The 13922-nt window shown below is 47.0% G+C and overlaps 1 protein-coding gene across 1 annotated transcript in view; it reads left to right on the top strand.

Annotated features, from left to right (window-relative positions):
• The window catches only part of LOC144817776 (disintegrin and metalloproteinase domain-containing protein 33-like), a 565915-nt gene that overhangs the window by 549278 nt on the left and 2715 nt on the right, over positions 1-13922 (top strand). The window contains exons 21-23 of the mRNA XM_078674583.1: positions 5242-5347; positions 10729-10974; positions 12128-12270. Of these exons, the coding sequence (XP_078530709.1) occupies positions 5242-5347; positions 10729-10974; positions 12128-12270 (495 nt within the window). The remainder of the gene's footprint in view (positions 1-5241; positions 5348-10728; positions 10975-12127; positions 12271-13922) is intronic.

The following is a 13922-nucleotide window of genomic DNA, read 5'->3' as shown; positions in this document are numbered from 1 at the left end:
ACAGTCTGAGATGCTAGCAGCATGACTTCAGGGGGTGCCGGGTCAGTTGGAGATCCAGATTTTACTTTCCGGGCCATGGACTCTAAAACTTCGAGATCCATGCAAGGAAAGTGGTCAAGCATGGGTGGAGAGACTGGAACGGAGTCTGTCGCCCTGGTTTTATCCTGAGTTAACAGAGGAGTGATAGTGCAGGGGAAGGAAGCGTATATTTTATTTACTTTGGCTGAGAACAATTCAGCCAAGTCATTGCATTGGGAAACAGACTTTTCCTCCAAAGCACTTGGGGGAGGGGGTTTTGTAAGTTTTTGCAGAGTTTGGAAGATTTCCCTAGGTTTAGATTTTGCAGCTAGGATCTTGTCAGAGAAGTATGCCGCTTGAGCAGCTTTTACTTCCTTTTTGTGGGCTTTTATTTCCTCTCGATATCGAGTCTTTTCCTCCATGGAGTAGTCTATACGCCATTTTCTTTCAGTTTTCCGGCATTGGCGCTTTTTATTCCTGAGGGCCTCCGAGTACCAAGGTGCTGTTTTATGGAGACGTTTTACCGTTAATTTCTTAAGGGGGAGGATGGTTTCGAGAGAGTGCAGGATCCAGTTTTCGTAGGCCTGGTTTGCCAGACATGGATCCTCATTATTAAGGGGAAGTTCTTTCATAAGTTTATTTTTCCATTCATCTGTTGGTATCCGTGCCCAAGATCTGGCATGTCTTATCGTCGGTTTTACCGGAATGGGTTTCTGGGTAAACCAAGTAAAGGGCACCAGAGAGTGGTCAGTCCAAGGGAGGGGGAGCGGAAGCCCAACCACAAAGTCCTCACAGTTACTGAACACTGGATCTAACAGGTGTCCCTTCACATGGGTCGATGTTTTTACTCGTTGGATAAGTTGCAGCGCGGCCAGGTCGTCGGCTAGTGTAGTAGCCGTGGGATCCAGCGGTGAGTCAAAGTGAAAGTTGAAGTCGCCTAACACAGTATAGTTGGCGGAGCGCTAATGCGTGGCGCCACAATTACTGGTAGGAGATTATGAAATTGTTTAGGGGGGCCAGGTGGGCGATATATCAATGTGCCCGAAAAACAGTGGTTGGGAGAAACCTCCAGCGAGAAAGCTAGGCTCTCACAATCTGGGATGGTTGCCGGGATGAGTCTGCAGTGATATTGTTCTTTAAATATAATTGCTAGCCCTCCACCTCTACCCTCCGGACGATCTTGTCGAATGATTTGAAAACCCGAGGGGAGGGAGGTTACAACGGCAGGGTCGGAATCGAACGTCAGCCATGTTTCAGAGAGAAACACTGCGTCCGGCATACGCTCTTCCAATAGGAAAGAAATTTCCACCTTATGTTTTGGCAGGGATCTGCAGTTTAGTAGAAACATACAGTATTCCTGCTTCGGGGTTTTGGTCTGCCACAGGTTAAGAGGGACGTTGCATTTTGGGCAGATGGCTGGAAGAGACGTTGCCTCATAGCGATACATTTCACAGACCGGTCCCGAGGACCTCATGCCATGAAGAGCGTCCACGCTGTAGGCTATGGTCTGTTTGGCATGAGATGTAGGGGACGTGGCCCCTGGCCCAGACTCGGCGCGGACGAGCGCAGACGAGCTTGCCTTATGCACGCCTTCGGCGCGCAATCGTCGCACCCGCTGCGCTCGTCCGCTGCGCTTCCTGTATAGACACATGTTTTATAGGAGGCAGGAGTAGAGGAAGGTGGGCGTGGCCTGTCTCCTGGTCAATGGCGGCAGGGAAACAAACAAACACTCGCCGGTGGCAGCGTTATGCTCAGCTGTCAGAGGGGGGTTCGTGGCAAGAGCGTGGTGCTCAAGGGCGGTGAGTGCAAATGGTTAAAAACACACACAAAGCAATTAGCAGTTTTAAAAACGCAATTCGCGCTACTCCCGGCTCAAGCATCAGGAGGTTCCACGATTAGTACAGGCAGCGCTTGTAGTCAGCGCGCTCTATATACCGGGTGGAGAGGAAGGTGGGCGTGGCCTATCCAGGTGGGCGTGGCCTGTGTCCTGGTCAATGGCGGCAGGGAAATCATGTCCTTGCACTAAATGCAAATTGTGCACAAGCAGTCGTTGAAGGACCAAAGAATCTGGTAACAAGGTCAAAATAGATTTATTTACAAAATCATAAGTAAGATTTGAAAGAAACAGTAAGAGCCAAGCAACATAATTTAACAGCTTTCTAAAGACATGTTGTGCATGGCTGGCTCAAAGTTTGGCCTTATAGTGAGAAGACCATGGCAAGAGTCATCCTGTGTACTTATACAGAAGCTATAAAGAGTGATAGACAATGCCACAAAATGTGTTCCACCTGAAATAAAATGAGTGATTTGATCAGCCTTAAAATTACTAAAGTTGCTCTTGATGGCTCAAAGAAAGCAATTCAAGCCCCATTGACTCCTCTATTCAGAATCCCCCGTCCCACCGACACTGATGTATCAAAATAGACTCAGTAGAATCAAATATGGAGAGAGTGAGTTGGGAGCTCAGGTCTATGGACAATATGGATGCCCATCACGTCCACCTTGACCAAACCATCGCTGTTGTGAACAAAGCGATGAAGGCCATTGCCGACAAGCCTTTGGCAGCCAGTGCAAAGCATGAGGCACCCTGCCCAAGTTTCTCGTCTCTCAGACCCTCATAGCTTGTCATTGTAGAAAGCATCTAACACTCAATAAGACCCAGCGAGGTGTCCACTGCTGGTAGCTAAGACGTTCATATGGTTTCCCTCCAAGCCTCACTGAGGTCCTTAACAGATCTGTTGCAGTTTGGAAAGGCCCTAAAGACCTGGCTTTTTCCAAAGTAATCCGAGTGTTTGGTCTCAATATTGATTATCAGATTATTCAAACATTTTGCTTTTTTATCTCTCCGTTTTAGTGGCGAGCACCACTGGTGGCAGATCCATTTATAAATCCTATAAATAAATAATAAGTAAATAAATGTCTACTGCCAGCCCCTCTGCGTCAAACACAACAGTGAGAGGTGTAATTGATCTTTACGATACTCGGCATGCCAGTATAATCTCAGGATTGCAATAGGTTTTCGGAAAACCAAGTCCCACCGGACTCAGTCCACCAGATCTCTTCCCTATGTAAGAAACACGGGCCATATTAGCAAGGACTTGCGATAATCATCGCAAAACGCGCTTGGCGCTGTATTTTTTTATTGCTCGTTTAGATCGCGGAGATAACGCGTTATTATCAACGTTTATCTCCAAGGCGTTAATAAACCAGTGATAGCGGCAATTCTCCATCAATAACGAGGGAATTCCAGCGATGAATTCCCATCGCTAAGGAAAAGGTCGCTAATAGGCAGGTGAGGATTCAGCCGTAGAATCCACCTTCCATAGAAAACAATGGCTAAGTCAGGATTTTAGCAGGTATTTAAATCCAGCGATAATCACGGTTAGGGCAATTTTTTTATCGCGTCGCCTGCATTGCTAATAGGAGGAAATTGTGTCAGCGACTGTTTTTAGTTGATTTTAGTTGGGAACGCCTACCTTGCATGTCATTAGCGATAATTATCGCTGGCATGCAAGGGGATAGGAAAACTGGCCGCTATCACCAGAAAGCTGTTAGCGACAGCTTGCTGATAGGGCGATAAAAAAATCGCAGCTTTAGCGGCAAAAGTGCCGCTAAAGCAGCGATGAAGCCCTTGCTAATTTGCCCCCACATAACCTATGTATATATACTTGACCTGAAGTGGCTGAAAGGAATCATACTTGCCATGATATTAAATAAACATACAGTTAGAAAATAAATGTAGTTGTAGCAGGGTCTCAACGAAGATCACCGATATTTTGGAGGACGTGGAAGCTCACAAGGTGCCTTGCAACAGCAGGACCAGATATTTTCGAAACCCTTGGGTATATTTACTAAGACGTAGCACAGTGTTTGCATCAAAAAAGTGATGCAAACAACGCAAAATCTTTTTTACTCATTTACTTTCCAGCATAAAATATGTTTAGCGCTGGAAATTCAGAACAAAGGAGCGCAAAGCATTACTTGCATTACTTAGTGCAAAGGGGGCGTTCCAGGCGTGGTGCATGGGCATTCCTGTTTCTGATGCAAAAACCCATTTACTTAAACAATTTAGACAGAGTTTTGTGTCAAAACATAGCACCCACTTCAACCAGGTGCTATCACCGAGAAATGCTTTTATTTCTCCTTTCTTTTCTGACTTTGCATGTGTGCCGCACTGTACAGCGCGCATACAAATGGGACAAGTTAGCCTAAGCACAGTGGGCCTCATTTATGAGGCCGTGCGTCACTTTTACGCCGCCAGTGCGTCACTTTTTGTGACGCACCAGCAGTGTAAATAATGTGCCTTGTTGCACCATATTTACAAAGTGACGCATCTAGGTAGATGCGTCACTTTGTAAACCACTGCGCTACATTATACCTACGCCAGGTATAAGTATGCAAGGGGGGGCGTATTGACGCAAGGAAGGGTCGTAGAAGTGACGCAGTGAAATCTATGAGATTTCATTGCGTCACTTTTAGGACGACGTTGCGTCAAAATCTTGCGCCTACCTCACAGCAGGCATAAGACTGACGCAGGCCCTTTCACATGGGGCTTGCCCCATGTGAAAGGACGCATTGCTGGAGTTGCGTCACTTTTGTGACACACCCCAGCAATGCGTCACTTTTGCGCTTACAGATACGTCAGAAATACTGACGTATCTGTAACTTCTTGCGACATGATGCGTCATACATTAAATATGACGCATCATTGGTGTCGCAGGGAGTGCGATGTGAAAAGGGACGCATCGCTGTTTTCACGCAGTGATGCGTCACTTTTCATAAATGAGGCCCAGTATTTTGTACTGGAAGGATATCCTTCCAGCACAAAACCAACGCCAGACTCACGCCGACACCCTTTCACTATGACGCAAAGGTGTGTTCGTGGCTCACAGCAGCACAATTCCTGCTCTGGCTTTCGGGGGAGGGGATGAGATTGCCATATTTCTGTAAATATGGCGCTCTCCTGCTCTCCTCACGCAGCGCAGCATTCGCAGTTGCTGCACTGCGCTGCGTGATGGTTTAGTACATCTCGGCTCCAGTCTTGAAACACAGATTATCAGCTGCTGCCAGGCACAGGACTGCTCCTCAGGTCTCAGTTCTTCTGATTTTGTTCCCTGTTGAAGTGAATGTGATCTGTGCTAGGCCTTCCAATCTGCTCTGCAGGTTGTAGGCTTCACTCTCACAACTCTTTCACGACTGTGCTCGTCTTCTCTTTTCTTCCAGCAGGAACGGAGCCCTGAATCGCAAAAAAAGAGACACCGGCCACACAAACTCAGCGTTCACTGTGAAGACTGTCTCTTCTTCCACTAAACCCAGCAACAATATCAAGGTAAGACCCAAGCACTTCCTGCTAGGAGTGGATGTATGACATTACAACGCATGCTTTTACCACGCATGCTTTTACATCGCAAGTTTTACAACGCATGCCTTTACAACGCATAGTGCTTTGGGGCGCTGGATAGTGAATTATTTAATTTACTATTCCAACTCCAGTCCCTGTGGATAGTAGGGAAGGTGTTGGATAGTAAATTAAATCTATTCCCTATCCTAGAGCGCCCCCCTGCGCAATGCGTTGTAATGGTTTGCGTTGTAAAAGTTGCGATGTAAAAGCATTGCGTGGTAAAAGTTGCGTTGTAAGTGATGTTTCCCGCTAGGAGTCCATGTCTGCTGCCTGGATGGATCTCTTCTCATGGCCTGTCCTTGTCTGAGTGGTTGGAGGGCACTGCATCAGATCAACAGCCTTGTTTATAATCCACGCGCCATGCTTCGCTGGAGTCAGTGACGTAGCATGGCTTTACGAAGTTTGGAAAAATGTTTAGAGTTACTAAAAGTTTCAATAAGAAAGACCATTCTTCTAAGTACTTTTCTACTCTTTGCGTGAGCTAAGATTAACATAAAATGTGCTTTTGTAAAGCTCATGTTCACCCATGGGCAACTTGGCGCTAAATAACAGATGTATATTGTTACCCAACAATACTCATTTTATCAACCTCAGAAGGATGAAAGGCGGAGTTGACCCAGTAGGATTTGAACCTGTGACCGCAAGGTCAAACACAGGTCCCTACAGTGGGCGCATTAATCCACTAAGCCACCAGACCCAGCTTAACCCCATCAGAATTTTGCAAGCAGGTATCACTCTGCTGTCTAATTTTCCTGGATATCACTTTCAAAATATCCTGTCCAGGTAATACTAGCAGTTTATAATGTTGATAGATAGTGGTCTGCATGTGGCCATACCTTTAGCAATGTACACAATTTATGTAAAAAATACACGCGATACACCCAGAAATTATCTTTAGCACTAATACACATTTAGAACTAAAATATATAACAGTAATAATTCTCTTAATTCAAGATTCATAATTTTAAAAGTCACAGGTTCGTATTTGTTTCCATGAACGAGACAAATAGCATATTAAATGCAAAATAAAATCCAAGGATTAGAGAAACAAGATAATACAGCCTAGCCATATCATAGTAAATACATTTTATTCTTCAATATATTTTATCTGGATAAAATGAAATTAAGTCATATCTTCCCTATTCAGTTTTAATAAAGCTATAAGCCGAAGTGTCCAGATTACAAAAAATGTGAAATTGAGAATGGCTTCCTGGAAGAACATGGAGGTCTGTCTGTGGCCAAAATTCTCCTTGTGGAGCATTTGTGACAAACACACACTGGGCCACAAGGTGTAAGCACAGGTCGTCTTTCTGAATGACGGCAAGCTGGAAAGGCCAGCTGGTTCAAGAATTGGTTGCTAGCGCTTGGATACCATTTGGCATTATGTAAATGTTAGGAGGATGGACTTCCTCAGCCAGTAACTGGACTAAATCCGTGGGACTCAGTCACCATTGGTTCACTGTTAATGCCCAAGGCCTCCGTCAGACGTCTCTGCTTCATTTACACGTTCATCCACATGGAGCCACAAAATACATCGGGCCTCATTTATGAGGCCCTTCCGGAACTTTTGAGCCACCGAAAACGTTACTTTTTTGAAGTTCCGGTATTTATAAGGCCAAGTAAAGTCGGGTTATGTGGCATGTCATCCATACTAATATTATAAAGAGAGAGCCCAAACCTTTGAGGCGGGTAATCTCAGTAACCACAACACCCAATACAGCGTTCGAAAGGACATAGGCTATGCAGACGGATAAAAAAATTTATAAAAAGAATTGCAAAAAACGACATCATCCAGAAGGCCGAGGGCCAAAATAACATCAAACAGGAAATGATGTAATAATGTGATTCACTATATTGAGACTGAGAGCCTGGAGCCAAATTGATCGTGAACAAGGGATATGCTATCCCGAAACCCGTAGATTTGTGCCTGCCTGCTTGAGAAACTCCATGCTGGGAGGATTAAATAAAAAAGCACATAAGTGAAGACAAACGCGAGTTCGCCCCGTTTTTCTCCCAGCTGGGGGAATTTGTTGTGGATTTAAATGCGGCGTGGTTCTGCCGCGGGGATTTACGAACCGTCAAGAGAGCGCTGCAAATTCTGGCGAAAAGGAACCGAGGGGTATCAATATATATATATGTATATATATATATATCGAAGCTACTACCTTCTTGACTTGCAAAAGAAGAGACAGCACTCTCGGGAGGAGGATCAAAGATTTATTTCAGACCCTCTGAGCACAAGACGCGTTTCGGCTACTGCCTTTGTCAGCAGTAGCCAAAACGCGGCTGGTGCTCAGAGGGTCTGAAATAAATCTTTGATCCTCCTCCCGAGAGTGCTGTCTCTTCTTTTGCAAGTCAAGAAGGTAGTAGCTTCGATAAATAGCGGGGCACGCCCCCCGCAAACAAGCACCCGTGCTTGAGTGCAAGGTCCGGCGTGAAAAGGAAGTAGCGAGATATATATATATATATATCCATACTAATATAATAAAGAGAGAGCCCAAACCTTTGAGGCGGGTAATCTCAGTAACCACAGCACAAATCACAACACCCAATACAGCGTTGGAAAGGGCAGTTGCAGCAGAAGGACATAGGCTATGCAGACGGCCCCCATATACATTTAAAAGGTAAAAGAACCGTGCCAGCAAATTAGTCCCTTGTGGGCGTGTCTGCGTTCTGCTGTGGGCGTGTGCTGGGGGCGTGACAAACGCTGGGGGCGTGTGGTACGTTCCGCCCTTCATGCCATGTGAGTCGTAATTGCGCCGCACCAAGGGGCACGCTGGGGGCGTGACACGCTGGGGCCGTGACAAACACTGTGGGCGTGTGTCCGCACTGTGGGCGTGTGTCCACCCTTCATGCCATGTGGAGCGCCAATTACGCAATTGCGCCGCATCAAGGGGCACGCTGGGGGCGTGTGCTACATTCCGCACTTCATGCCACCTGGGTCGTACATTAATCAGATCGTCTGCTGTGGCCGTGTGCTGGGGTCGTCACAAAGGCGTTCACCTCGAAGCGTGGTAAGTAACCATTCGCAAGACTCCCTCGGGGGACTGCCCGTTGTCTCACACATACTGGGGGTGCTGAATGCAGTGTGTGCCTTGGCCTGGGTGCGTCTGAAAGGGCCGAACGCAGTGTGTGGCTTGGCCTGGGTGCGTCTAAAAAGCACTCGGGCCGAAGAGCATCGGTGTGGATCATAAAAAAATAAGAACAGCAGGAAACAATCATTCAAGACTCACACAATTCTAATTGTTAGACGGTCGCCGCTGGCCCTCAACTGAGCGTGTCTGCGGGAACAATTACTGCAGCCTCTCGTGCGCGCTGTTACTGAACTATCACATTAAACCAAATTACACGCACCTGCGAACATCAGCCTGGGCTGTAGCCGGGCTCAGGTGGCAGATCACTACACTAATTACATGTGCCTGCTAACATGAACCAGGGCTGCAGCTGGGCCTCAAGCGGGGGGACACGCGCCTGCTAACATCAACAAGGACTGCAGCTGGGCCACAAGCGCGGGAACACGCGAATGACCGTATCTGAATACACACATTACAACCATTCTATTTCATACCCGGACAACGTCGGGACGGGCTGCTAGTGGCCTTATAAATATGTGCCCCTTTCATACTGCGTGAAAAGAGTGTTCCATGGGTGTTACTGGGGGCGTTCCCAGCAACATCTATGGCTTTTTCACCCTACCGCAGATTTATGAGAAATCGTAAGTCTGAGGCAGCGCCAAAAACGTACGCCTCCCCAGAGGAGGTGTAAGGGAGGCACAACAAGGAGAAATATCTTTAGTTCTCCTAGTTTTTCCTCTTTCTATGTGTGCTGCATTCTGCAGTACACACAGAAAGAGGGAATAGCCTCTTGTGATTTTTTTTTTGTGCACAAAGGTTTTTCTACCTGCACAAAAATAATCATGCCCAACGCAGGCCGCCTTGCACCATGGTACAAAGGTGCCTGCATTGGCGCACAGCAGCCCATTGTGCCACGTCGCAGGGGAAAAGGACAGGACGCATTCCTGCCCTTTTCTTTTGCCATAGGGCAGCATAGCACCAAGGCCAGCGCAGCTGCTGCGCTGCCCTACAGCAAAAAATCCCTAAATGAGGTCCCTTGCTCACGACATACAACAGGATTGCTCATGCAAGCAGGAACATATTCAGAACTCATTTCAAAGGCCAACAATCTAGTCTATGGACCATCCACACAGAGGTTAAGCAACTAGGGGGGATATTTACAATTTTTTGGTGCAGGGCAACGCCACAAGCCTTCTAGCTGCGCTGCCCGATGTCAAAAGAAAAGGGCAGGAGTGTGCCATAACTACAAGATATGATGCAATCCTGTCCTTTTTTTCCGGAGCCTGTTCACATTCTTCAGTCGAGCGCCAAAGCAGGCACCCTTGCACTATGTGGCACGGGCGTCTGTGTTGTTGGCATGATTGTTTTTGTGCAGAAAGAGACACCTTCCTGCACAAAAACAATCAAAGGCGGTGTTTTCCTCATTCTGTGTGTGCTGCAGAATACAGCACATGTGGAAAGAGGAACAAATTAGGAGAAATGTGAACATTTCTCCTTGTTACGCCTGCTTTGAGAAGGCAGTAGTTTTGGCGCTGCCCCCAGATTCAAGCTATGTTGAAAATATGGCACAGTATCAAAAACCATGGGTGTTGCATGGGAACACCCACAGCAGCATCCATGGAAACCCACAGCAGCATCCATGGAAACCCACAGCAGCATCCATGGAAACCCACAGCAGCATCCATGGAAAGCCTCTTCCACTCAGAGGAAGGCAGAGCCTTACTCCATATTTACAAGTCCATGAAAAGCCATGCAGGATTGCTTTGCGTGGCCTTGTAAATATGGGCCGGCACACTGCATCACCGAAACGTAACAAAAGTGATGCTCTGAGGGCATAAAAGTGTTTCAGGGGCATTGTAAATATGCCTCTAGGTTTGACACAAAAACTCATCTTATTTCTGTTTACCCACTCCTCAAGCCCCTAGAGGTGATTAAGAAGGAAGAGCTGCTGAATACCAGTGAAACAAATAGAAAAAACAAGTTGTGAAGACAATACGTGCAGTCTGAATAAACAACTTCCAGCCATGAAGGTCCTTTGTAAAGTTTCTTGCCATTCCACGACTCTTCCATCTGCCTTTTCCTTTGCGCTCTTTTCTGCAACTACTATCTATGCTTCTTCATCCATCCGCCTGACTCATTCCGTGATTCCATTTTCTGTCCATCTGATCTCTGTGTCTCTTCTCAGTTTTCCCCTTAGCTGATGCTATTGTTTTTGTTTTTCTTTCTCCCATGCAGGCAGCGAAAGATATATTTCAGCCTAAAACAGGTGCAGTTCAAAATGGCTTCCAGCCAGTAAACATTGTCCGCCCTCTCCGCCCTGCTCCCACCCCGGTCTCTCGACCCCAGACAGAGCTGAAGCCAAGCAGACCCCCGCCGCCTGTCAAGAAATCTCCTATGGTGCAAGCGAAAACAGCAGACATTGAGTCAAAGCTGCTACCTCCGGAGAAACCTCTTCCGACCAGCCCCGTGAGGACGCCGCAGGTACTTGCAGTGCCCTTCAAACAGGTGTGCCGTGTGCAAACAGGGAAAGTGTGCCCTACTAGGTTGGATGCACTGAGGGCAGCCGCAAGCTCGTGCTGCCCTGGGGGCAGCCAGGGCCGGACTGGCTACCGGGCAGTTATGTGTGCTGCCGAGCAGAGGGATGATTTCTCCGTGGTGTGGGCTTATTTCGTTGTTGGGGACCTGCGTGCACTTTGAAATAAAAAAAGCAAAACGAATTTCGTTTTGCACACACAGGTCCCCAACAACGAAATCATCCCCCTGCTTGGCAGCACACACAACTGCCCGGTAGCCAGTCCGGCCCTGGGGGCAGCGCATTCAAGTGCAATATGGAGCGGCTGCTTCATTGTCTCTCCATGTTTCACTGTGCAGGTGGCACCCGCCTACACTTTAAAGAGGCAGGAGAGAGCCCGTTGCAGACGGGTGCAGTGAGTGACTGTGCCCACCTGCAAGGTGATGTCTGGAGGGTCCAAAGGAACCCCTTGAGCACCTTCAGAGGGCTGCCATCATGGGGCGCACTGTCAGTGTGTCACCTTTTTCTGGTGTATTGTGAGTGAGCCTCCTGACAACTCCTTCTCCACTGCGTCCATGTCCATAATACGGTGCGGGCGCAGAGGTATAGAGATTCCCTCGCTTGTATGGGGCTATGCCCTAATGCAAATGAGGGAATACCCTCTTGAGATAGTGTTGGCACAACATGTGTGCCAGCGCTATCTGAATTACACAAGAGGCCGCAGGTATTTGCTGCCTCTTCTGTAATAACAAAGTGCCCCAGGGGAGCGCAAACGTCTGTTGCGCCCCTGGGGCACTTCTGTTATGCTGGCCCAGGCGTATTTACGAGTGACCCGGATGCACAAAGAGAAGGATCACCCAGAGGTGCTCAGCTCTCAATCCCATGCAGTACATTAGATGTTCTCCCCCACAGGAGACAAGGGAGGAGAAACATTTAGAGATGCGCAATGCTCAATCCGAGGGAGACGTTCTGCGTTTACTTACCCGGCTGAGCATGAGAGACTTGGATAAGCAGTAAATGTCCACAGTGCTTACGCCAGTAGCAAAACCATATTCCAGAACTGGAAGTCGAATGCTCTAAAGAGAGTTGTCCTTTAATGCCACCCGTTGTTTTTTTCCACAGCTCATACCAAAGCAGAATCCTCCTCGAAGACCCCTGCCCGGCAATCCTCTCCCTGTCCGGGAGCCCCTGCTCGTGATGGTTCCTCCCGCCAACGTCAAACAGCCCCCGACCAACTCTGTGAGCCAACTACCGAAGCCGCACCGGTAAGAGCGGCCACGGCCCGGGGCGGAGCAGGGGTGCTGGGTGCAGGCTGCATGCTTTAAATATGAAAATTATAATTATAATTATTACTGTTATTATTATTATTTTTTTACTATTATTAATATTGCTGTTACTATTACTATTATTTGCTTTTGTTAATATTATCATCATCACTGTTGTTTCAAAGTTTGTACAAAATCACATACAAATTAATTTACAAAAAACAAAGGACGCACGGCAGTGCCACAGGCCTTCCTGCTGCACTGCTGTGCATCAAAATAAAAGGGCAGGAATGCGTCGCTTCTACAAGATACGTCGTATTCCTGTCCTCCCCTGCAATGGCGCACAAACAGCAGCCATGCGTCAACGCAGAAACCCTTACGTTATGTTGCAAGGGTGCCTGGGCTGAGGGGATGATTGTTTTTGTGTAGGAAGGGACATCGTCCAGCCCTAAAACAATCATTAAAGGCATTTTCTTCGCATAGAAAGGGAAAAAACGAGGAAAATAAAAGTATTTCTCCTCATTGCGCCTCCTTACGCCTCCAGGATTCTAATTCATTCCCAGCTTGACAAAGCCTTGTAAATCTGGGAATGTGGCAGATTCCATGGATTTTGCGTGGGAACACCCATATTTACAAGGCTGTGAAAAGTCATGTAGGGTGGCTTTGAGTGGCATTGTAAACATGGTGACGCACCGGCAGCCCAATGGGCTTGCAACTGAGGTCCGAAATTTCTCCATAGCATTAATAGTGTAAAATTCAGGTTACTTCAGTAGAATTATCAGACCGTTTGGAGAAATATACATACAAACTATTATCTTTTTACTTTAGGGTCTGAAAAGCTCTGCATACCCCGTGAGTCAGCCTTAGAGCACTAGCATTCTTCTTCCCCCACATTTTGTTCAATTTTTGGGGAGGTCACTTTGGCAGGTCTGGCATTAGAAAAGGCCTTTGTCTTCCCAAAAAATCTAAAAAAAATAAAGGAAACATTAACATACATATATAAAGCTGCTTTCGGTCTGCCCCTTGCTTCCATTGGCCGTTTGTAATGTCAATCATTTTTAGCTTACATTCATCATACTGTTCAGCATGGGTCAAGAGCCAACACACTTCATCTATTGGCTGTTGGAAGTCTACTGACAGCCTTTTTCCAGTGGACATGTGCATAGGTGGTAAAAAAAATCTAATTCAGTGCCAGGACTGGGGGGCCGATGTCTCTCCATTTTTATCATTCTAGTTTTCTTTTAACATTTGAAAGGGCGCTGCGGCTTCCTGACACTGCTACCAGGTTCTTCCTTCCGCTTCCTGCACCCTACATTCTGAATGGGTCTTATTAATGGTTGCCATCTTGACATGGGGCCTTAAAACATTCCAAGAAGTCCGCCTGTGTGTGCGCATCCATGCATAGCATGTCCATACTGGCTCTTATTCAATGTTTTTTGTAATAAAGATTAACAAAACTACACGGAGATTGCTGCCCATGAATGACCACGCGCACATATAGGTGGTCATCCTTGAATTTTTTCTCTGACAGTATAACAAAAGCCATTCAAAGGTGGCCGTTCACGCGGTCGCATGGATGCTAGTCTGAGAATGCTTTTGCCTCACCTTATCATTCTGCAGTCTTCCAAGATGGCCGACACATTGCTTCCAAA

Source organism: Lissotriton helveticus, chromosome 2_1 (assembly GCF_964261635.1).
Source record: "Lissotriton helveticus chromosome 2_1, aLisHel1.1, whole genome shotgun sequence".
NCBI lineage: Eukaryota > Metazoa > Chordata > Amphibia > Caudata > Salamandridae > Lissotriton > Lissotriton helveticus.
This window is presented reverse-complemented; position numbering and strand designations above follow the sequence as displayed.